The 23,776-nt window shown below is 40.2% G+C and overlaps 1 protein-coding gene across 5 annotated transcripts in view; it reads left to right on the top strand.

Annotated features, from left to right (window-relative positions):
* The window catches only part of ltbp1 (latent transforming growth factor beta binding protein 1), a 135,857-nt gene that overhangs the window by 62,577 nt on the left and 49,504 nt on the right, over positions 1-23,776 (top strand). For 4 of the 5 annotated variants that reach the window (XM_084949539.1, XM_084949538.1, XM_084949536.1 and 1 more), the window contains exons 5-8: positions 4,207-4,374; positions 16,077-16,274; positions 16,685-16,962; positions 17,384-17,486. In XM_084949539.1, the coding sequence (XP_084805665.1) occupies positions 4,207-4,374; positions 16,077-16,274; positions 16,685-16,962; positions 17,384-17,486 (747 nt within the window). The remainder of the gene's footprint in view (positions 1-4,206; positions 4,375-16,076; positions 16,275-16,684; positions 16,963-17,383; positions 17,487-23,776) is intronic. The other variant, XM_084949537.1, reaches the window with a different exon arrangement.

The following is a 23,776-nucleotide window of genomic DNA, read 5'->3' as shown; positions in this document are numbered from 1 at the left end:
TTACATGCGCTCAGAATCATCATTTAGCCTGGAGAAATAGTTTGCTGCTTTATAAGAAAGCCCTCCGCAAAGCCAGAACATCTTACTATTCATCACTGATTGAAGAAAATAAGAACAACCCCAGGTTTCTCTTCAGCACTGTAGCCAGGCTGACAAAGAGTCAGAGCTCTGTTGAGCCAACCATCCCTTTAACGTTAACTAGTAATGACTTCATGAACTTCTTCACAAATAAAATTTTTATCATTAGAGAAAAAATTACCAGTAATCATCCCACAGATGTAATATTATCTACAGCTACTCTTAGTACCATTGATGTTAAGTTAGACTCTTTTTCTCCAATTGATCTTTCTGAGTTAACTTCAATAATTACTTCCTCCAAACCATCAACGTGTCTTTTAGACCCCATTCCTACAAAACTGCTCAAAGAAGTCCTGCCATTGATTAATTCTTCGATCTTAAATATGATCAACCTATCTCTAATGGTCGGCTATGTACCACAGGCCTTCAAGCTGGCTGTGGTTAAACCTTTACTCAAAAAGCCATCTCTAGACCCAGCAGTCTTAGCTAATTATAGGCCAATCTCCAACCTTCCTTTCATATCAAAAATCCTTGAAAGAGTAGTTGTCAAACAGCTAACAGATCATCTGCAGAGGAATGGTTTATTTGAAGAGTTTCAGTCAGGTTTCAGAGCTCATCACAGCACAGAAACAGCTTTAGTGAAGGTTACAAATGATCTTCTTATGGCCTCTGACAGTGGACTCATCTCTGTGCTTGTCCTGATAGACCTCAGTGCAGCGTTCGATACTGTCGACCATAATATCCTATTAGAGCGATTAGAACATGCTGTAGGTATTACAGGTACTGCACTGCAGTGGTTTGTATCATATCTATCTAATAGACTCCAATTTGTGCATGTAAATGGAGAGTCCTCTTCACACACGGAGGTTAATTATGGAGTTCCACAGGGTTCAGTGCTAGGACCGATTCTGTTTACATTATACATGCTTCCCTTAGGCAGCATCATTAGAAGACATAGCATACATTTACACTGCTATGCAGATGACACCCAGCTCTATCTGTCCATGAAGCCAGATAACACACACCAATTAGTTAAACTGCAGGAATGTCTTAAAGACATAAAGACCTGGATGGCCGCTAACTTTCTGCTTCTTAATTCAGATAAAACTGAGGTTATTGTACTCGGCCCTGAAAATCTTAGAAATATGGTATCTAACCAGATTCATACTCTGGATGGCATTACCTTGGCCTCCAGTAACACTGTGAGGAACCTTGGAGTCATTTTTGACCAGGACATGTCCTTCAACGCACATATTAAACAAATATGTAAGACTGCTTTCTTCCATTTGCGCAACATCTCTAAAATTAGAAATATCCTGTCTCAGAGTGACGCTGAAAAACTAGTTCATGCATTTATTACTTCCAGGCTGGACGACTGTAATTCATTATTATTAGGATGTCCAAAAAACTCACTGAAAAGCCTTCAGCTAATCCAAAATGCTGCAGCAAGAGTACTGACAGGGACTAGAAGGAGAGAGCATATTTCTCCTGTTTTGGCTTCCCTTCATTGGCTTCCTGTTAAATCCAGAATTGAATTCAAAATCCTGCTCCTCACATACGAGGTCTTAAATAATCAGGCCCCATCTTATCTTAATGACCTTGTAGTGCCATATCACCCTATTAGAGCACTTCGCTCTCGCTCTGCAGGCCTACTTGTTGTTCCTAGAGTATTTAAAAGTAGAATGGGAGGCAGAGCCTTCAGTTTTCAGGCCCCTCTTCTGTGGAACCAGCTTCCAGTTTGGATTCGGGAGACAGAAACTATCTCTACTTTTAAGATTAGGCTTAAAACTTTCCTTTTTGCTAAAGCATATAGTTAGGGCTGGACCAGGTGACCCTGAATCCTCCCTTAGTTATGCTGCAATAGACGTAGGCTGCCGGGGGATTCCCATGATGCATTAAGTTTTTCCTTTCCAGTCACCTTTCTCACTCACTATGTATTAATAGACCTCTCTGCATTGAATCATATCTGTTATTAACCTCTGTCTCTCTTCCGCAGCATGTCTTTTATCCTGTCTTCCTTCTCTCACCCCAATCGGTCGCAGCAGATGGCCGCCCCTCCCTGAGCCTGGTTCTGCCGGAGGTTTCTTCCTGTTAAAAGGGAGTTTTTCCTTCCCACTGTCGCCAAAGTGCTTGCTCATAGGGGGTCATATGATTGTTGGGTTTTTCTCTGTATCTATGAAGCGCCTTGAGGCGACTTTTGTTGTGATTTGGCGCTATATAAATAAAATTGAATTGAATTGAATTGAATTGAATAGTGGCACAAAAATAACGCCATAGCTTTCAACCTTTTGAATTTTTTATCCAGGTTATCTTCAGCAGCAGACTCTCTTTATGTTCTCATTTAAAGAGGGAAACTGATGCATTTGCATTTTCCCCTCCCTGAGCCTGGTTCTGCCGGAGGTTTCTTCCTGTTAAAAGGGAGTTTTTTCTTCTCACTGTCGCCAAAGTGCTTGTTCATAGGGGGTCATAATATTGTTGGGTTTCTCTGTATGTATTATTGTAGGGTCTACCTTAAAATATAAAGCGTCTTGTGGTGACAATTGAACTGATTTGAATTTGACTCTTCTTCTGAGCAATATGGTGTAGGAAAATAAAAATAAATAATAAGCCCAAATAAAGACAAAATTGGGTGAATACTATATATCAGCACAGTGGCTCAGTAAACCTTAACATTTGATTTTCTTTAGACGAATGTTTGTTTTAAAAACGCTTTAAAATTGTTTGCAGATTGGAGGTTTCCAGGTGGATGTTTTGGAACCTTTTGTTTATATTTTTGTTCCTTTAGTGAAGCGAAGTCCCACATTCCCCCTGCCCACAGTTACTTTGCCATTCTCCTTTCCTTGTTTATTTCCTTTTGGAAATAATCTTCCCTCCAAGGGGAATTGGACAAACCATGTGTGGACTTTAAATTTTGGACGTCTATATATACTCCTGGCACTATTTTTAAAACCAGTTTCCATTGGCTTTGGGTAGTAACCGCTACATCACATTAAGTCCCTGTTTAATAGTTAATTTTTGCACCTATTAGTGAATGTTTAGGTAGCCTGGGGCGTTTTATCCAGTGGTTTTCACTGCTCTCGGGTTTTAAAAAAAAAGATTCCTCTTTTTCAGCTCCTTGGATTTACTCCACGAGTCTGCACTCGCTGGCATGAACAGCTGACAGTCTTAGACAAAGCACTGAGTGCTGGAGACAGGGGTTTGGACCTGACACAGGGATGCCAAGAACCACTGCATAGGGAAGAGATATTAAAAGACTGTGTGTGTGTGTGTGTGTGTGTGTGGGTGGGTGTGTGGGTGGGTGGGTGGGTGGGGGGACGAAGAAAATTGAGTGGATTAAAGAAAAAAAGCTTCATGTAACTAAAGAGGTGTATGTGTTAAACAGTAGGTTACACATGCTGTGTACTTTGAAGCCTTCTTTTTTTCCTGTCAGCAATAACTGAGGGGTGGATTTCATGAGGGTGGAGAAGGAATATTTAGCGAACATAGGAATGGGGAGATAAGCTTTTTTCTTTCATTCCTCCGTAAGACTGGGGCAACTTTTTTACGGATTTGGTGCCTTTATAGTAAAGTATTTTTGGAGATTTTGCTGTTTATTTGAGGTGCTAGTGTTCCTTAAGAGTAAAAATCAAGGGGAAAGAGAGAAGGAAAAGAAAGGCGAAGCACAAGGAATGCTTGTACTGGAGCTGAAGGTGGCATAATTGCTGTTTGTCTGTTTTGGAAGATATGCCGATATCCGCCTCTCAGAGACTTCTGATGACGAATTGGAAGGAATCCCAGAGTTTTGTTTGCTGACTTCTCCTGCTCCCACAATTTTTTTTTCTTTATTCCTGCTCATATTTCAGAGGCGCCCCTGGATTTAGGAGCACTGGAGAAAGAGGAGGAATAGATAGGCAGGCAGTTTGAAGTGTTGGGCCGAGACACAAGTTTTGGAGAAATTGAAAATTACATAGTAGCTGTATTTTTTGTTTTTTTCTTTTTTTTAGTCGTTGTTTTGACTGAAGCCTTAGCAGATGATTGAGACAAGCTTCAACATGAAAGTAATTTCACTTCCAGTGGCTCAAAGAATAACCGAAGTTCCTCTGCTCTCCCTCCCTCTTGTCTTGCTTTGTGCCATATTTTTGGCGGCAGCAGGCAACCATACGGGAAGAATCAAGGTGGTCTTCACGCCCACTGTCTGCAAACTGACCTGCATAGGTGGCAGGTGTCACAACAACTGTGAGCGGGGAAACACCACCACCATCATCAGTGAGAATGGTCATGCCACAGATACCCTGACAGCACCCAACTTCAGAGTAGGTAAGTGATCCTGGCTTTTGTTGGTTGCGCACATTACCAATCTCAATGGGTGGTATTACTACTAACAAGCCTCAAAGCTGGCATATTAGAGCTGCTGGTGGAAAAACGTGTTGTTGACATGAAAATCTTTTGCATTTTATCACCAAGTTCCTTCACAACAGTACACAGGTGTGAAATTATTGTGCCGTAATGAAAAGAGTCTGCTGTATTTTAACATGATTATGCTGATTTTAAGGATGAAAATTTTACTGTCCCTTATGACTCTAATGACAAACGTACATGGTGAACATAGCTAAACAGTCATACATTTTTCTAATGCCAGTTTTTGACCAGCGATGCACAAATCCAAATTTTTCCAGTTGTGTAGTTTCTTAAATAATTCTGGTGATTTATTTGTCATTAACTGCTGATGTGTGATGTCAAAAAAGAACAGTTACACAGTTGGTGAGAGTGGCACATTGTCACCAGTACCTTGTCTAACTTTTTAATCAGCACTGGACAGATTGCGTTTGCGTCACTGGGTGGAAATATCAACATGAAAGAGCACTGTGCACAGCCTAAGGAGCTTAGAACAAATGTACTATGCAAATCTAATAATGTTATTTTGCATAATGTGGGATCTTTACCTTACAATAAAAAGTGCCTTGAGGCAACTGCTGTTGTGATTTGGCACTATAAAAATAAAATTGAATTGAATGCACCATAAACGGATGATAACTAACACTATGTCTGAGACACGTCTTGGTATCAACAGAAAGATTTTACAAATCTGAAAGATAGTCAGTATCATATACAGTGCTTCGGGTGCTAGCTGTAACTAACACACCAACAAAAGTTATTTATTGTATCTCCGCTAGAACTGGACTTTTCTACAGCATAGTCAAGTAAAAGCTGCTGAGTGCAGAGAAAGCTGAAATATCAAGTTAATAGTAGATATGGAAGAAACCAATCAGAAAGCAGCCTCAGTCTCATTCAGCCAACTGTGACCAGACAGCAGTTAGCTATAGAAGCTGATGATGAAATGATAAAAGTTATTGATGAATGGCCAAAAAATTGCAAAATCTGTGATATTAATTGGTGAATGGTTGAAATTAGGTGGACTTAAAGACTGATGTTTTTCATCTTTAGCTTTTCAACTAAATTTAGAGACAAAATGAAAAGGTTTTAAAGTCCATGACTGGCTGACCAGATTTATCCCTGAATAATCTCCATGGGAATCTGATGTTTGGTGGTTTTAATTAAAGCTAAGGACATCTTTTGCGATGTGATCTTGAATTTTGATTTTTGACCACCAACTTTTAAGATATGGATAAGCACATTTACACAGATCATAACAACATTTACAAAATACAGAGAAAAAAATCAAACCAAAAGGGAACAGTAAAACCAAAGGTAGGGTTAATGACCTCAAGATTAGTGTAGACAATTAGATTAAAACTGGAGAATGTCTTGAACTGCTCCTGTGTAATAGAGCATATGGCATGGGTGTTGTTTCGTGTTTCACAGAGCCAGCAGACTGTGTCTTAACCCGCCTGAGTCCTTACAAGAAGCAGATGAGTGTATCTGGCTGTGACACATGAATAAACATGCGGAGAGTGGAACTCACTGAATTCCTGTCTGACGCAGCTGAACAAATTAGTATGACCGGAGTAACACCAGCTCACGGAAAAAGAGCCTCAGACTGTTAACTGTGAATGACCCGGAAGGATGGTTTTCTTTTTTGTACTGGGATGGATTAACAGTGATGCCTGAACTCCCTTCTGGCTATTGAATAAATATAACTTTAGGTGAATGTTTCCAGTCTTTGACATTAGTATTGGAGCCAGTAACCAATAACCAAAAAGTGGTAAAAGTGAAAAACTTCAAGAGGGGGTGGGGATGCACTGAAGAGGCTGAAGTGGAGATATAAAGGAGATGAATATTACTTAAGTAATCCAGTAATCATATGATTGGCTAGCAAACATGTCCATGCGGGCCCACTCTGGGTAGCTGTGGATGAACTGTGGGGTTGTTTGGGCAGGCCAAACCTACATTTATCCCACATGGGCCCCAGTTGGGTGTGCCTGCACACAGCTGATAGGGGCTTCTATATGGGTTTTATATAGAGAAAACTCATCTGCTGTAAGACCTATGTCTGGACGCTCACTTAGGGCCTGTGTGGGATAAGTGTTGGTTTGCCCTGCCCATACAGTCCCACAATTCATCCATACCTGGATGTGTATGTATGCTGTATTTATAATAGGGAAACAGCATACAGGGAAATATTCTGGTGAAACCATAGAACATATATGAAGCTGAGAGAAGGTGACTGATTTATAACCTCAATAAAATGGAAGTTAAATTGGATCTTAACTTGTTGCAAAAGAACTTTGGAAGTGAACTGCAAACGACTGTAGACTGACTAGTGGGATAGGATTTGAATTGTGTTTTTGTTTTTGTTTGTTTGTTTGTTTATTAGGACAGGTGATTCCCTATGGAACCTGTCCTGTCCTTACATGTCTGACTATGAAGCAAAAGAGCAAGGTTTGTCCTTGGGAGGAGCCTTAAATCACTTGAGGGTTGTGTCAGGAAGAGTATCTGGTGTAATATAATGTGAATAAGGGAGTGGATAAAACTAGCTTTTTTTAAGCAATATTCTACTGCTCACTCAATATCAATTAGTGGTGGTAATACACTAATATGCATGTGTGGGCACATGTGGGTCCCACACATAGAATCTGGACATATTGTGGGTATGCTGTCTCTGCCTACTGTGATCAGACCACACTATGGGCACCACTTCCCACCATAGGATGGAGAGAAATGAGAGTTAACGTGGCAGCTAACTTGCATGCTTTCTTATATGTTAAAAAGGCATCCATCAAAATGGGTCTTCTGCAGTTGCTAAATCTTTCAACGATTTTAGAGTTGTCACACTCCATTTCGGGCACTACCTGCAGCTTGTGGCTGTAGTTATGGGTTTGAATGCAGATCAAACAGTAAATCAACAGCTTCACTTTCATGCCCAGCTCTCACCACAGCAGACCAGTATAGCATCCACAGTACTGTAACTACTGCACCAGTCCATCTGTCACTTTTAATATGCACCATTTGCTGTTTTGTTTGATAAAATTGCCATTTTTGGCAACCAGAAGTGTGCCTATTTAGTTGAGAATGGTGGCGTGCTCAGTTATCATGTAATGTGAGTAAACTTGATTAGGATGATGCATTGCATAGAAACTAATATTGGCTACCTCATGCTAAATAACAGGCCAATAATAAAGTAGAACTTCACACACCAAAACTGCACAGAGCATTAAAAATGCTCCAAAAGGCAGCACCAGGCACAAACATGTTTACAGTCGTAACATTTGCTATGAGCTCACATGCTTGTCCAAGCTTGCTTCGTCCTCCCCTTAAAGTTCAAGCGCTTCCTTTCTCTGTCTTTCTCATTCCAGCAACAGTGTGCAGGCCAGAGCCTAGATGAAAGTTACTTGCACACCATAGTGAGCTTCAAGAACTGAGACCGAATAAATCATGCTCGTCTTGTTTATCATACTTACCTCATGAGATAGGTGGTGAGGGACGAGTGCTGATTCCCTAAACTGTGGATGTGTTTATACTCATTATTGGCCAGTTAACTGAGATCTCATGTCCAGAAGATGCAACTTGATGATGCATTTATCAGTAAGTTTCATGTAAACAGAGGAAAATAGAAACTTTAAAGCTCTACAAAGTTTAAACATCTCCTGCCATTTTGGATTCTCTTGTGTTCTGGAGAATTTATTACCTCTTTAGAATAATCCTAGTGGAATAAACTTTATTTTCAGTCAAATGCTATCTGGTTATAACTTAGCTGCCTCAGGACTTTTCACAAGCTAATCAGCAGAAAAATGTTCACTGGGACATCAGCCCAGTCTATCATCCATCTGTGTGAATGTCTCAGCCTCACTGGCTGCAGTTCATGGTTCTTCTCTATAGTAATAATATTGTACATAGAAATGATGTAAATAATTTGTGATTTTATTTTTCCATCCACTGGGGCTACACACTAATTATTGTGGTGATGAAGGTTCAAAACATTTGCGGTAGGCCAGTCTTGTTACTGCTGTGACAGCAGTGTCACAGCGTTGTGGTTACAGCACATAAAGGTGTTGATAAGATTTGCTAAATGATTTATAAAAGGATGAAATGCAGATTTAAACAGTTTGATTTGAACATTTTGTAGGTGAGAATGTGGACACCAAGCTCATGGCAGCAATTTGATAGGCTGACAAAAGTCCAGCTGAGATAACCACATTTACTCAGGGCCTTCATGATGTGACGTACTGTTTATAAGGTTGGAGAAACCTGCAATCAGCTGAGACTGAAGAAGTCACTTGGATGAGTGATGAAACGAAATAATTCTGAACATGTGCAACAATAATCAAAGATTGCAACATTTAGAACGTTTGTAACTGCGACATGAGGCTCTCTGGTAAATATCAAGCATTTGATGGTTGTTTCCACCTACAGCTGATCACAGAGGGATGAACAGATTGAGTCGTTGCAAGAGTAACGTGTATTACAACACTCAAATTCATTCACCTCTTTAGAAGAATCCATTCTTTTATAATTTTTTTAATAGAGGCAGACTGTATGGTTTGATGCTTGGTTTTATACACCTGTTGCAATGGGACAGAAAACACCAAAACACAAAGATTAAGAGGTGAGGTTAGTCCATGTAATCAATTTTTTTAGCCCTAATGTGGTCAATTTAGCAAATATTGGAAAATTAGTGATTTGTGGCAAAATGTTAGATACAAGCTACTTAGGGTTTGGTGATAGACAAGAGTATTCAGGCAATAACGTCATAGCAAACAGCAGGACATGTTTTAAAAAAAATCTCTGGTTCAGTCTTTTCAACGTGCATCCCATTTGGCCCACTGCAGCCCCTGGAGAGTGGAATTAAGTGGTGTTTTTCCAGCTCCTCTGGCATATTTTCTCCCAGGTGAGTCCAGTGTCTTTCCAAGTGCTGAGAGCTTTCTGGCCCTCAGCTTCTGCTTCCCTTTATTAAAGGTGCCTGTGGCTGCCAGCTCATTTGTTGCAGTCCAGCAAAATCGAATCATTTACAGTTGGATTTAACAAAAAATAAAGTTTTGGTGGGAGGTGTGAGTGTGTAAGGCAAAGCAGCAGGGTCTAAAGGAGAAATACAGGTGTACCAGTATTTCAGCAATGAATCCTGCATAAACAGTCTAGACACTTACATTTTTTGTTCTTCAGGCTCATTCTAACATTCAGTTTTAAATGAAATAACTGGTACCACATGTTAGCAAGTCTCAGCTTTAATTTAGTTTCACTTTTCATTTTCAAGTCAGTTTAGCTATCCTTAGCTAGTCCATCCATCCATCCAACCATCCGTTTCCACATGTCCAAGTCACAGTCATGGTTGAGCTGGAGCCTATCCCAGCTGTTATATTGTGAGGCGGTACACCCTGGATGGACGGACAGTCTGCCAAAGGGTTAACACTGAGTTCACGTCCAGTTTAGAATCACCAGTTAACCTGACACCATGCATGTCCAGTTGAAGGAGGCTGCAATAACTGGAGAGACCACATAGACACAATCTTTCTAAGGCACAAGAAGACAAATCTTTGAAGAAGTGCTCCCTAGCACAAACTCTTTATAATTGAAACCATCTGACAGAAGCAGGTGATTTTCAGAAGTGTGCAAACATCCTGCACTCTCTGCACAGGCACTGCTCCTTTCCAAAACCAAATATGACACAGACTGTCTCCCTAAATGTGAAGGTGCCACTTGGAACAGTGCTGGGACACAATCCTCCAGGAGTTTAATTATCTTTCATTTATCAGTACAGATATCATTCTTGTTTTTATTGTCTTATCCTTCACACAGTCACATGGTTATTACAGAGTGGTTATTGTCCAAAGTGCGCACAGTTTTATCATCAATCACATATGTATGAACAGAAGCGACATCTCCAGAGTTATTATGGGGAGTTTTTCAGCAGAAGTGTTTCTGATTCTGGACAAAGACTCTTAGAACATTCATCAGCTTTTGGGATACGTGCCTCCTCTTTCCTTTTCTCCACTCGCAGTCACATCAGCTGAAAACCTGCGTTTTCCAGAAGACTTGGTAAAAACCTCTGGCTTCACACTTTGAAATTTCATCCTGGAAAACTACTTTTGTGTGTATAGAAGCAGGGTTGTGGCAGCTGAGGGATCTTCATGAAATTCATCATCAGTCCTAAATTTTCTGGGGATGCTAACTGGACATTCAGTTTTTGACCTTTTGACCTTTTGTTATTTTTGTCCCTAGGCTCTGCTTTACATGAGGACACTGTCAGAGACAAATTGTTTGAGTAATATCAGGAGCTGAGTGCATAGAATGTTAAAAATGTTTTAAAAATATATAAAAAATATTTTGACTGTGGTGCTTTAAGTACCCAGTTGATATCCTTCCATGGACTCAACTGTCAAATACCACATAGAGCATGCTCTGCAAGCTGTTTACTTTGCAAACCCCCTTCATTCCAACTCCTCTTTTTGTACTGACTCTAATATATTATTTGCTGTCATACCCTTTTCTGAGGGGTCTGGGGGTCCTGCTGGATGTCCATGTTTGTAGTTTGAAGTGTGGAAAGGTGTGCTCTCTGTTCAATATAACAAAAAATATAAATCACCGCAAGTGGAAATAATGATCTTTGACTATACAGGGAGTGCAGAATTATTAGGCAAATGAGTATTTTGTCCACATCATCCTCTTCATGCATGTTGTCTTACTCCAAGCTGTATAGGCTCGAAAGCCTACTACCAATTAAGCATATTAGGTGATGTGCATCTCTGTAATGAGAAGGGGTGTGGTCTAATGACATCAACACCCTATATCAGGTGTGCATAATTATTAGGCAACATCCTTTCCTTTGGCAAAATGGGTCAAAAGAAGGACTTGACAGGCTCAGAAAAGTCAAAAATAGTGAGATATCTTGCAGAGGGATGCAGCAGTCTCAAAATTGCAAAGCTTCTGAAGCGTGATCATCGAACAATCAAGCGTTTCATTTAAAATAGTCAACAGGGTCGCAAGAAGCGTGTGGAAAAACCAAGGCGCAAAATAACTGCCCATGAACTGAGAAAAGTCAAGCGTGCAGCTGCCAAGATGCCACTTGCCACCAGTTTGGCCATATTTCAGAGCTGCAACATCACTGGAGTGCCCAAAAGCACAAGGTGTGCAATACTCAGAGACATGGCCAAGGTAAGAAAGGCTGAAAGACGACCACCACTGAACAAGACACACAAGCTGAAACGTCAAGACTGGGCCAAGAAATATCTCAAGACAGATTTTTCTAAGGTTTTATGGACTGATGAAATGAGAGTGAGTCTTGATGGGCCAGATGGATGGGCCCGTGGCTGGATTGGTAAAGGGCAGAGAGCTCCAGTCCGACTCAGACGCCAGCAAGGTGGAGGTGGAGTACTGGTTTGGGCTGGTATCATCAAAGATGAGCTTGTGGGGCCTTTTCGGGTTGAGGATGGAGTCAAGCTCAACTCCCAGTCCTACTGCCAGTTTCTGGAAGACACCTTCTTCAAGCAGTGGTACAGGAAGAAGTCTGCATCCTTCAAGAAAAACATGATTTTCATGCAGGACAATGCTCCATCACACGCGTCCAAGTACTCCACAGCGTGGCTGGCAAGAAAGGGTATAAAAGAAGAAAAACTAATGACATGGCCTCCTTGTTCACCTGATCTGAACCCCATTGAGAACCTGTGGTCCATCATCAAATGTGAGATTTACAAGGAGGGAAAACAGTACACCTCTCTGAACAGTGTCTGGGAGGCTGTGGTTGCTGCTGCACGCAATGTTGATGGTGAACAGATCAAAACACTGACAGAATCCATGGATGGCAGGCTTTTGAGTGTCCTTGCAAAGAAAGGTGGCTATATTGCTCGCTGATTTGTTTTTGAATGTCAGAAATGTATATTTGTGAATGTGGAGATGTTATATTGGTTTCACTGGTAAAAATAAATAATTGAAATGGGTATATATTTGTTTTTTGTTAAGTTGCCTAATAATTATGCACAGTAATAGTCACCTGCACACACAGATATCCCCCTAAAATAGCTAAAACTAAAAACAAACTAAAAACTACTTCCAAAAACATTCAGCTTTGATATTAATGAGTTTTTTGGGTTCATTGTGAACATGGTTGTTGTTCAATAATAAAATTATTCCTCAAAAATACAACTTGCCTAATAATTCTGCACTCCCTGTAGTGATCTTAGCTAAATCTGCCATTTACAGAAACTGAAAGCTGGAGCGAATAGCCTCTTTAATATTCACTTTGTTGACTTCTGTGGAGACGGTATGTATACAGTACATGTGTTGTGCTAAATGGAATTCCTTTGAGAGTGAATAATCTTTTAAGAACACAGGCAATGAGACTCAGGTTTACTATATAAAACCCCAACACTGAGAGGGACTGTCCTATTATCTCAGCTGAGTATAAAAAATGGAGAACGGGAAAAACAGAGGTCTTAGATCTCAACATTTCATTTTCAAAGAGGTGCTTTTGAAAATCACAGTGTGTGCACACTTGCTGGTGCTCATTCTGCACATAAGAATTATCCTTCCTTCTCGAAAGGATAATTTTTGGTTTATGATGTCTTAAGTCTTCCTCAGTTCTCACTCTAATAATAACATTAAATTCAGCAGGTTGTCTGCTGAGGTCTGAGAACACATTTTTGAATTTTGGTCTTGCAGTTTCTTCTTTCTCAAGCTTTTACATTTGGGTACACCAAACTATTTGTATGCCAGCAGGTGGCAACTACACCGTCTCCAGTTAGAAGTGGAGTTTATGGGAATAGCAGCTAGTTAAGTATAGGCTGTTTATTTTGTTAAATATAATCATATTTAGAGTAACAAACAAAATGTTTCATCAAACAGTGATGACTCCATGTATTTACAGTACCTCGACTGTGGAAGGTAGTAGGCCTTTATTTGAAACAGGTTTGTAATAGACACCAGCTTTAATTTCCAATTCTGTCTGGCTGATTAGAATAAATTTCATGTTCATGTACACAAAGTCTCGCTGCAATACACTCACATTACCGTTATACTGATTATTTTATAGTGAGCAGTGACTCACTCTGGACACACATCAGTGATATCATCTGTGCTTCTGTACTAAAACTCTTTACTTTAACCTCCTAAGACCTGAACTCTTCCACGGCATGCATTTTTAATTTCTCTTTGACATTTGGGCATATTGGGGCCCAATGAATGTAAAAACAAAGAATTACCAGATTTTTTTTTTTACCTTATTTTTGTTTTTAAGAAAAATAAGAGCCACATATGAGGATATTCGTTTAAAATTTTGATAGAACAGTAGCAGTATAATGTCCTCGTAAGTGGATATCAGGCCCTTGTAGAGCAAAATTGAGTATTTTGGTCTAAATAACCCAAAATGTGATGTCCACATATGTGGACGCCAGGTCCTAGGAGGTTAAACATCAAGCAGGGCATCTAATCTGAACAAACACAATGATGATCATTAAATCAGTAACCCACTGCACCCATGGTGTCACACCTTTGGTAATCTAACATAAAAGTAAGTAAATGCCAACATCAGTAAACAAAGTCTAAATATAGTGCAACAAATCAAACACAGAACAGCTGTGTAACAGAACAATGACAGAACACGCGTAAGGTTTTAGCGTTGAGTCAGCTGGACACTGAAACCCTGTTCTGCTCATTTCCAAGTCCAAATTTTTATTCTTAGATTCCACTACACTGGATTTGCATAATTCAAAATATTCTTTATATTCATCTTATACTGGACCTAAGATCACTGTCTGTCTGAAAGAAGTTATTTTAATTCCTCTCCCTTCAAGCCAAGGCCTTCTGATTGGATGGCCCACAGAAACAGAAGGTCTGGACAGCAAGTATTTTAAACTGTGTTCATTACTATAGCTGTTTATCTGAGACGAAGGGCTAAAGGGCCATCGTTACTGACATCATACAGGTCCAAGAATAGAAAAAAACTGTCTAAAACCCAAGTATTTAGAGCAGTCTGAAGCTTTTAGCCCACGGGACATTCAAATTCAAATTTTATTTGTCACACACAGCACCATACACAGTGTGACATGTGGTGAAATGCTTATTGCTGTGCAATGCCCGACCATTAAATGACAGTAAGAGTTACAGATTTACAGGTTACTACAAAATTTACAGATTTTAACTTTTAATTTTACAGTAAAAAGAATGTTGAAATAATGATTTATGAAAGAAATTATGAAGAAAAGGAAATTATAAATTACAAGAAGTGTGCAAACAGAGTGCACACAGAGTGCGTGCGGTGATGCGATGTGTGTGAGAGAGTCCAGTCCTACACCTGGTTCAGGGCCCGAATAGCCTGGGGGATGAAGCTCCACCTCATTCTCTCTGTTTTGGCCTTAAGGGAGTGGAAGCGATTCCCAGACCTCAACAGTGAGTAGAGTCCATTGTTGGGATGGGAGAGGTCCATCGTAATATTCCTGGCTTTAGTCTTGCACCGCTTGGTGTAGATGGACAGCAGGTCAGGAAACTCTGATTGAATGATGCGTTTGGCCATTGCAACAGTGTATGACAAAAATAAGGAAAAGCATCATAGTTTCTATTAGCAAACATCTCACTTTAAATTGTCCAGCAGTTTATGTTTGAAAACAAAAAAAAAGACAACATAAAAGTGGTATACTCTAAAGTCGGGCTATTTTGTGATTGACTACCACATGGTTGTGCAAAGTGTCTTCTGCTCTTTCAGTCACATAACCCCTCAGTCCTAGCCTGCTTGTTACCAACAATGTGGTTAATTCTCAGTCCAAAAGGCTTTAAAATAATAATGTACACACTAAGAGATGGCAGTAGTTGCATCCACTTCTTTTATAGAGTTTATACATGTCAGTGAGAGTCATACTGAGTAAAATGAAAAGTGGAATGAGCAGGGGTTAAGCACGTGTAAACATGTGCTCACACACTGGTGAATTTCATACTAGCTCGTATACAGGACGTTTTCCATGTGGTGTGCCCTGTGCTGATGAAGTATGTAGAGTGATTGTGTGGAAAGATGTTTGACAGTGATGATTAACGGCTGCTGTGGTGGGCTGGAGTTTTTAGATGTGAGTGACATGATTTTCCTGTTCATGGATGACCTCTGGTTTGACTTTATCAGGCTCTGAGACAAGAAAATAATCAGTCAGAGCTGAAAGAGATGTCAAAGCTTGACACCACATTTTTATTTTGTCTTGGATCTTGTATTTAATTTCTTAGACTACATTACACAGTTAAACAGGAAACAGTCCTTACATATATATTGCATCACCTGGTTTACTGTCAGTGTGAACCTTTTGCCTGAAAAACAGTGAATTTGTTGTATCCCTCACTTCACCCGTACACGCTGATGTTTGTACCTATCCACTCTGAAAAGTTATGTGTACAGATCTGCAACCTGCTCTGTGCTGTGTGTTCATGGTCTGTGAGAACAGCAGACTTCTCTAAGAATAATATTTTCCCTTGAATAGCTTGCATTTTACTTGTTTCGTGGTGACATGTGCTAACCAATCACACAAATGGAAATCTGGGCTGACTCGCTGATTTGTTGATCATTTCAAATTCTTTTTTGGCGAGTGTTTGTGTGTGTTGAAGTGGAGCCAGTAGCGCATTAACACCTTTCGCTTGGTCTTTCCTCTGCTTAGTGGTGTGTCACCTGCCCTGTATAAATGGCGGTAAGTGCAGCACCAGGGACAAATGCCAATGCCCTCCAAACTTCACCGGAAAGTTCTGCCAGATGGCGGTTCAGAACGGACACCAGCAGACATCAGGAGGCTACAGCCAGAATCAGGTCCACTCCACACACACCCTGCCTCTGACCTATAGCAACGGCCAGACACCTGGTGAGTGAAATGTGACATTGGCCTAGACAATCATCATATGTGTTTTATCCAATTAGATTGGTCTCTCGGGCCTTGGCAATCAAGAAACAAAGAGAAATAATCCAGTTGATGCATATCAATAAATATGTGCATCTTCTCCTAAAATATCAGTTTTTGTCTTCTTCAAAATAGGATTAGGCTTAGGGTTTATTTATTTACTTATTAATAGGATTTATTGTAACTGAGGCAATTTGTTACTTTTTTTGTCAGGAAAGTCATTTTTGTTTGTCTCTTGCTTTTGGGGAGAGTTGGACTCCTTACTAGTGACATCATAAACCTAAAAAGATGGTTAATCTTAATCATCTACTGTGATGCACCACATCAGTGTCATGCTTGTATACAGTATGTGTTTTTCTTCCTGTACGGCCCAGGCATCGTCAACATCCACATCAATCACCCCCCAGAGGCCTCGGTTCAGTTCCACCAGGTGTCTCAGTTGGACAATTACAACAACAATGGACAGCAAACAAAAGGCTCCTCATCATCCACTAGTTATAGCTACCATCACAGCGAAAGCAGCCAGAAGATCCAGCACCATGGCTACAACATAGTCTATCCGGGCCAGCACAGCTACCAGTTTCCTCAGTACCAGCCTGTCACCTCTAAGAATGCACTGGGCCGCTGCTTCCAGGAGACAGCAGGCAGTCAGGTACAATGTCAGACATGTCTGCTGTTTGTGAGCTTAATTACAGTCATAACACATCTGTTAGATCAAGTAAGCCTTTCAGTTTCAGTAATCTAAACCAATCAATCAAAAAGTCTGAGAAATATTTTGATTAGATATGGACAACAATAAGAGGCACAAAGACTACAAAACAGTACAACATGACACCGGTGGTATTAATCCCAAAGACACATTTATAGAAGACGATGGATGTAAAATACAGAACAGAAATAATGCCTGTTACTTAGTATAGCTCAAAGTTTAAAATTAATATTCTCTCCATTACCAGATCATATTTTACGAGGAGGTTTGTATTTATTTTTGTCCTCTGAGGATACACAGAAGCAAAAATATTAATCCTCACTGTTTTGTCCTTTTCTCTGTTCTCTCCATCTCGATGTGTTAGTGTGGAAAGGCTCTGCCCATTCTAACTAAGCTGGAGCAGTGCTGTGGGACCATTGGGACCTCGTGGGGATTCCACAAATGCCAAAAGTGTCCGAAGAAACCATGTAAGTCCAGGTCTAGATGTTTTTCTAAAAGTGGTAGTGAATTCGTAGCATCATGGTCGTAGCCATGGAATTAACGTTGAGGGGAAGAAATGCCGGCAGGTGGTCTGGGCTCTGCAGTCCCAGTGCCCACTTTCAAATCTTGAATGGAAATCTAAATATGAAAATCATTAACATTAAAGGTATTGTTTATGTATTTTAAGTTGTGTTCCATCAACAAAAGAATTTAACACAGAGCTGCCAATAGAATATTTTTTCTAGTTTTCCACTTCTTAATGCATTTTGAAAGTAATGGCATAGTGGAAAAGTACAGTATTTGACTCTGTTTTTTTTGACCACCTACTGGGCGTACCACATGAGTAGGAAAAACCACAGACAGTATATCTTAATAAGAGTAATAATATTTGTTTCATTCTAATAATGATTGCTGAAAACTAAAAAAAAGCCCTATACACCATAAAAGCTTTTGAAGCAAGCAAAAATTAGAGTTGTTGCTACAATGTCTCCAGCACAAACACAGAAAGCGCCTCACACAAATAAACATAATGGTGTGCGTGAATTAAGTGGCAGCCCTCAGATTTTTATAAACTGAATCCAATGCAGCGTCAAAAACTTCAGTTCTTCTAACGGCCACTTAAGAATAGCTCCAAAAGTGAGTCATTCCCCACTTAACACATAAACATTTATGCAGCTTAGGGGGTTGGATTTTTTATGACGCATTCGCCTGGATTCTTGTGTTAATGGAGCGGCACCTTTGGCTGGCTGGTGGATATCAACACAGGCAGTAACTGATAGACGTCTCTACCCTGTCTGCAACTGTCTCTGCTGTGTTTGTGCTGTTGGGGTCTTGGAGATGTTTTGTTCACCAAGCAAAAAGGATAGAAAAAATGTGTTGATTAAAGGATGTGTAAAAAGCTGTGAATGAGCAAGAATCACTTTTCTGTGTGCTTACACACCACTCTGCATTTAATCATTAGTTATTAAAAATCTCTGGCTAATCTCTTTCTTCCTGTTAAAAGGGAGTTTTTCCTTCCCACTGTCACAAAGTGCTTGCTCAGAGAAGTTGTCTCTGACTGTTTTAGGGTCTTTACCTTACAGTATAAAACGTCTTGAGTTTGCTGTTGCAGTGATTTGGTGCTATGTAAATAAAACTGAATTGAGTCAAACTGAAATGCGTTGGATTGGATGTTTCTCTAGCGTGACCCAGGAAACCTTGGCACCTGCTGCTTCCACTGACATGATACACAATCACTGGAGTAGTTATGGTTTTTAAGAGCTGGTAAAGTCAGCCGCTTACACGTGATGCACTGACACTTATGAGGGCAGTGTTTTATGAATAAATAAGAGCACTGGTTCAGTTCAGTTCATGAGAAAGACGATCCAGCTGACTCGCCTGATATTAATGCCCTGCTTTTCTAAACCTTTACACCAACATGTGGAGGAGCATCTCAGTGCCCTTTCACACTGTGGTATTGAGATAATGCTGTATCAACTTTCTTAGCAACCTCATTAACCTTTTATATTACATGCTGTGTGTTTGGCAGCAGATCCTCACTGACAGCATATCATGTCTTAGGACATGTAAGATGATATTTTAATGAGAATATAATTAGTGTAATTCTGCAAAGACTAGTTTGTCTTCAAATATAATACTGCACAAAAATCTTGAATTAACACTCATTTTGTTATATTTTTCTAGGTAAACAGCGAATAGGTGTAGCGATTATAATATGTGTAAACCTCAGCGAAAATAGAGTATATAACAAAAACAGAATCCCACCTTGAAAGTCAATAGTTGCTTTCTTGTAATTTCCTTAAGTTGTCTTCAGGAGTAGATCTCCAGGCTTCTTTAAGAACATGTGAAAGCTCTTTTTTGAATGTTGGCAGCAAACACAGATGAAACTGGGACACAACTGGTTCTTTGCTAAGTTGTGTTTGCACAGTACACTTATTCAGCCCTTGAGCTACCTTGAGCCTTGATTTTTATGCTTAGCTGTTTGAAAGGTCAATGTTAAGTCACTTAACAAACAAGCAAACGATAACAAAAGACCTGTTCTTGGAAAATGTTCAGGTTTGATGACTGGACTCAAAATGAATGAAAAAGCAGCCAATTTCCAAAGTAATTGGCGGTCAAAGTAAGACCGCTTTCAAAAAATGACAACAAAGTCTGGCTCCTCAGAAGCAAAATATATAGAAATGAGGGATGCCTCAAGACATTTTTTCAAAGTAGTGTAAAATTTCAGACTGGGCTTCCTTAAAAGCAGTCAAAGCAAAATATCCAGCTGGCTTGAAACCCACACTCTAAAAATGTTTCAACACAGCTCAATGTGTCTTTTGCAGCCATAACTTTCAGCTAGTGACAAGCAAAATAAAAATGCAGCTAGGAAACATTATGAGTCTTGTACTGGGTCGATTTAACAAACAGGTGACTTTCACCCAAACAGCTACTTCCAGAGAGGAAAAGCACTAAATGCCAAGGCAGCATGTGGTGCTGGCCCTTGCTTCTTAGCTCTGTTTAAAGTGGTACCAGCTAAACTGAGTGTGTGGGGGAGGTGAGGATGGAATTGCCAGCCTTTTTATGTAGTAGCTGGCTACTCAACACTACTCCCTTTATAGAACTGTGGAACTTGTCTTTGAAGCCAGCGCTGTTGTATGTAGAGCATGAAAAGACGCACTCTAGTGTATTATCCCCAGCTGAACTGAGGAAAGGGGTGGTACTGTAGTACTTTTGTGTAAATCCATCAATATCCATATGTGAAAACACACTTTGCAAACTCATCGTTACGATAGCAACATGTTGGTTATTGTGTGCAACAGCAAATTGAGTATTATTCACAGCATCCTAATCCATATCCAGTGTTTGCAAGGAATATAGCTGTGAGTAAATATTTTAAACATTGTGGATTTTCACACCTTATTACAGTTTGGTTACATTAAAGGTGCAGTTTGTTAGATTAAAAAACATAACCTTAACTGTCAGTATATTAATGAAGATGGCGCCGCGGATGGCAGCCTCGGTACTGCGCTCTTGGGGCTGCATTACATCCTGCAACACCTTGACCGCCCGGGAACTTATGCCAGGGTCCTGTTTGTGGACTTTAGTTCAGCTTTTAACACCATCGTGCCTGAACTTCTCTCCTCCAAACTCTCCCAGCTCAGCGTGTCACCAGCTACCTGTCAGTGGATCACCAGCTTCCTGACAGACAGAAAGCAACAAGTGAGGCTGGGGGAGATCACCTCTGAAACTCGGTCCTTCAGTATTGGTGCCCCTCAAGGATGTGTCCTCTCACCACTACTGTTCTCCCTCTACACTAACGACTGCACCTCCAAGAACTCGGCTGTTAAACTCCTAAAGTTTGCAGATGACACCACTGTCATTGGCCTCATTCAGGATGGTGATGAGTCTGCATACCGGCAGGAAGTTGAGCGGCTGGTACTCTGGTGCAGTCAGCACAATCTGGAGCTGAACACTCTTAAAACTGTAGAGATGACAGTGGACTTCAGGAGACATCCCTCAACTCTGCTCCCCCTCACCATATCAGACAGCCCTGTGTCGACTGTGAAGATCTTCAATTTCCTGGGCACAACCATCTCCCAGGACCTGAAGTGGGAGACCAACATCAACTCCATCCTCAAAAAGACCCAGCAGAGGATGTACTTCCTGAGACAACTGGGGAAGTACAGTCTTCCACAGGAGCTGCTGATCCAGTTCTACACTGCGGTCATTGAGTCTGTCCTGTGCTCCTCCATCACAGTCTGGTATGGAGCAGCCACTAAACAGGACAGGAGCAGACTGCAGCGGACTGTACGGGCAGCAGAAAGGATCATCGGCACCCCCCTGCCCTCCATCCAGGATCTGTACCTCTCAAGAACCAGGAAACGGGCAGGGAAAATCATCACAGACCCCTCACACCCTGGACACAGACTTTTTGATCTGCTGCCCTCTGGCAGACGGTACAGAAGCCTGCAGACCAGGACCACCCGACACAGGAACAGTTTCTTTCCCCTCGCCATCTACTTGTGTACATTCTGTAGTATTCATTCCACCTCATTTCATTTCTGTATTTTATGTGTATAAGTTTAGATTCGTTATTTATAGTTGGTTTACACAGCTTTGTGTATGTATGTGTATGTATGTGTAATGTGTGTATATAGACACGTGTGTGTGTGTGTGTGTGTGTGTGTGTGTGTGTGTGATTTACATTGCTGTGCTTGAGAGCCACCATCTACCGGAACCGAATTCCCTGTATGTACTTGGCCAATAAACACGATTCTGATTCTGATTCTGATATTACCAGAAAGTTATAATGTACCTGAGCCCCTCCCAAAGAATTAGGTCCTTCCTCGAATCTAATGCTGAATTAATTTAGATACTAATTATTCGTATTTAAACTAGTATCTAATAGCAGAGCATAGATCCGAAAACGCTGACCAAACTGTTGAAAGCTAGAGAGCTGCGAATTTGAACATTATTAACGTGAATGCTATTTAAGAATTCACAGTACTCAGTATACAGTATACATTAAAAATGTATTCTTTGTGCTACAGAAGCCATCAAAATGTTCAGCTGTTTCAGAAGGTAGAGAAAAAAAGTCAACATTGAAATCAGTCCCAAGACTTTACGTTTTCAGCCTTTCTTCATTTTTGATATCTCCCGTAGTGTCCAAACAGTGACAAGTTTCAGAAAGTTTCTAAGATTACAATACTTTACAGCTGATGACATGATCACTGTCCCCCACTGAAGAATTTAGGGTCTTTATTTTATTTATTTATTTTTCTATTTGAAGTCTTTTCAATAAATGACCTTTCCAAACCAGTGAGACGTCCAGAGCAGCCTGAGTTTTTGGAGTGCCCATGTTAAGTTTTCTCCTTTCTCCTGAGCAAAAGTAATTTCTCTGTAAATTTTTGGTTATTGACACAAAAAATATATGTACTGCTTCAGTAGATTTGAGGTTATAGTATTGTAAAGGTCTTTTAACTCACGCTGTAGCTCAGCTCGGTGCACACTCATTCGTTTGTATTCAACTTACACTTGTATCAGAAATTTGAGCCTGTCTTCTCCCTGTGTCCCCATTTCAGAGTTGATTCAGTTTCAGCATTAATCAGTGACTCCAGTCCAATCCATTCCCTCAGCTTTGTCATTGCCAAAGGATTTCTGTCCTGCTCTTCTGTAGTAGGCCTTCCCTATTTTTAGGGAAATATTAATACAAAACTGCAAAGATGAACTCCCTGCTGCAGCTTTTGACTAATTGTTCAGTCTTAAAAAAGTATACAAAACAGCAATGAAGTTTTTATTGAACCAAGGGAAACAACAGTTTCAGAAACAATAGGTCTTTGATCCATCCTTTAATCTGTCAGGGCCTCGCATACACATCTGGTTAAACAGCGAGGAGCAGCTCGCTGTTTAACCAGTTAGGTTAAACAGCGTTAGGTGCTGTTAGGTATCTGTAGTCTTAAAAGACTGATTGCATTTTAGGCCATGCACACCTGAGCTGCTCAGGATATAGTTCTTAGTGTACAGTATAGGAGAGAATAGAAGTGAAAGACTTGCTTTTATTGCATGTGTGCTTGCTTTTAGCACACATGCAATAAGACACCAGGACAGGAAAGATTAAGTCTTTTCATATCCAGCATTTTAGTGGGAGTCACCAAAGGGCCAGAGATTTGCACTCTCTGTTCTCTCCTCAGGAATGGTGGAGGCATGAGGTGTTTTTTCTTTTTTTTTTAAACATTTAAGTGTGAAATAGTCCATTGTGCGATGGAGACTGTGGTAACTGGTAAATAGACTGGCTTTCTTGGTCAAACAATCATTGCCTTGTTTTGTTCTCAACAAAATATCAATCTTCTTTTGAGTATTTGGGTACCACCTACCCACTGGTTCCTTTGTCCAGCTGTACTGCAGTGAGACTGACTTCCTGTGTACTAATGTTGCTGCTTAAGTAGCTTCTAGCAGCTACGTCCACCTCCTTCCCTGCAACCCTTCATGGTTCCATTAATAACTCTTTTTGAACACTGTATCCTGTCTTAACTAACTATCATTACCTTAATTTAGTCATTTTTCAATGAATGAATCCATTGTATTTTTACAGATAATAGAGGCTTTGCTGCTCATCTTATTGCGTGAAGAAGCTCAAATAAATGTATTTTTATCTCAGCTCATCTCTCTATATAATTTAATATGATTTATTTTTTTCTTTCTTCTGTCTGTTTGGTTTAGAACTAAGTCGTATCTACTCTTCAACCACTCCTGTTTGTTTAAAGATACAAATAGTTTATATTCATTTTACAGAAAT

Source organism: Perissodus microlepis, chromosome 13 (assembly GCF_051167445.1).
Source record: "Perissodus microlepis isolate ML-2025 ecotype Zambia chromosome 13, ASM5116744v1, whole genome shotgun sequence".
NCBI classification, from domain to species: Eukaryota; Metazoa; Chordata; class Actinopteri; order Cichliformes; family Cichlidae; genus Perissodus; species Perissodus microlepis.
Note: the sequence above shows the minus strand (reverse complement) of the source record. Positions and strands in the feature narration are given on the sequence as shown.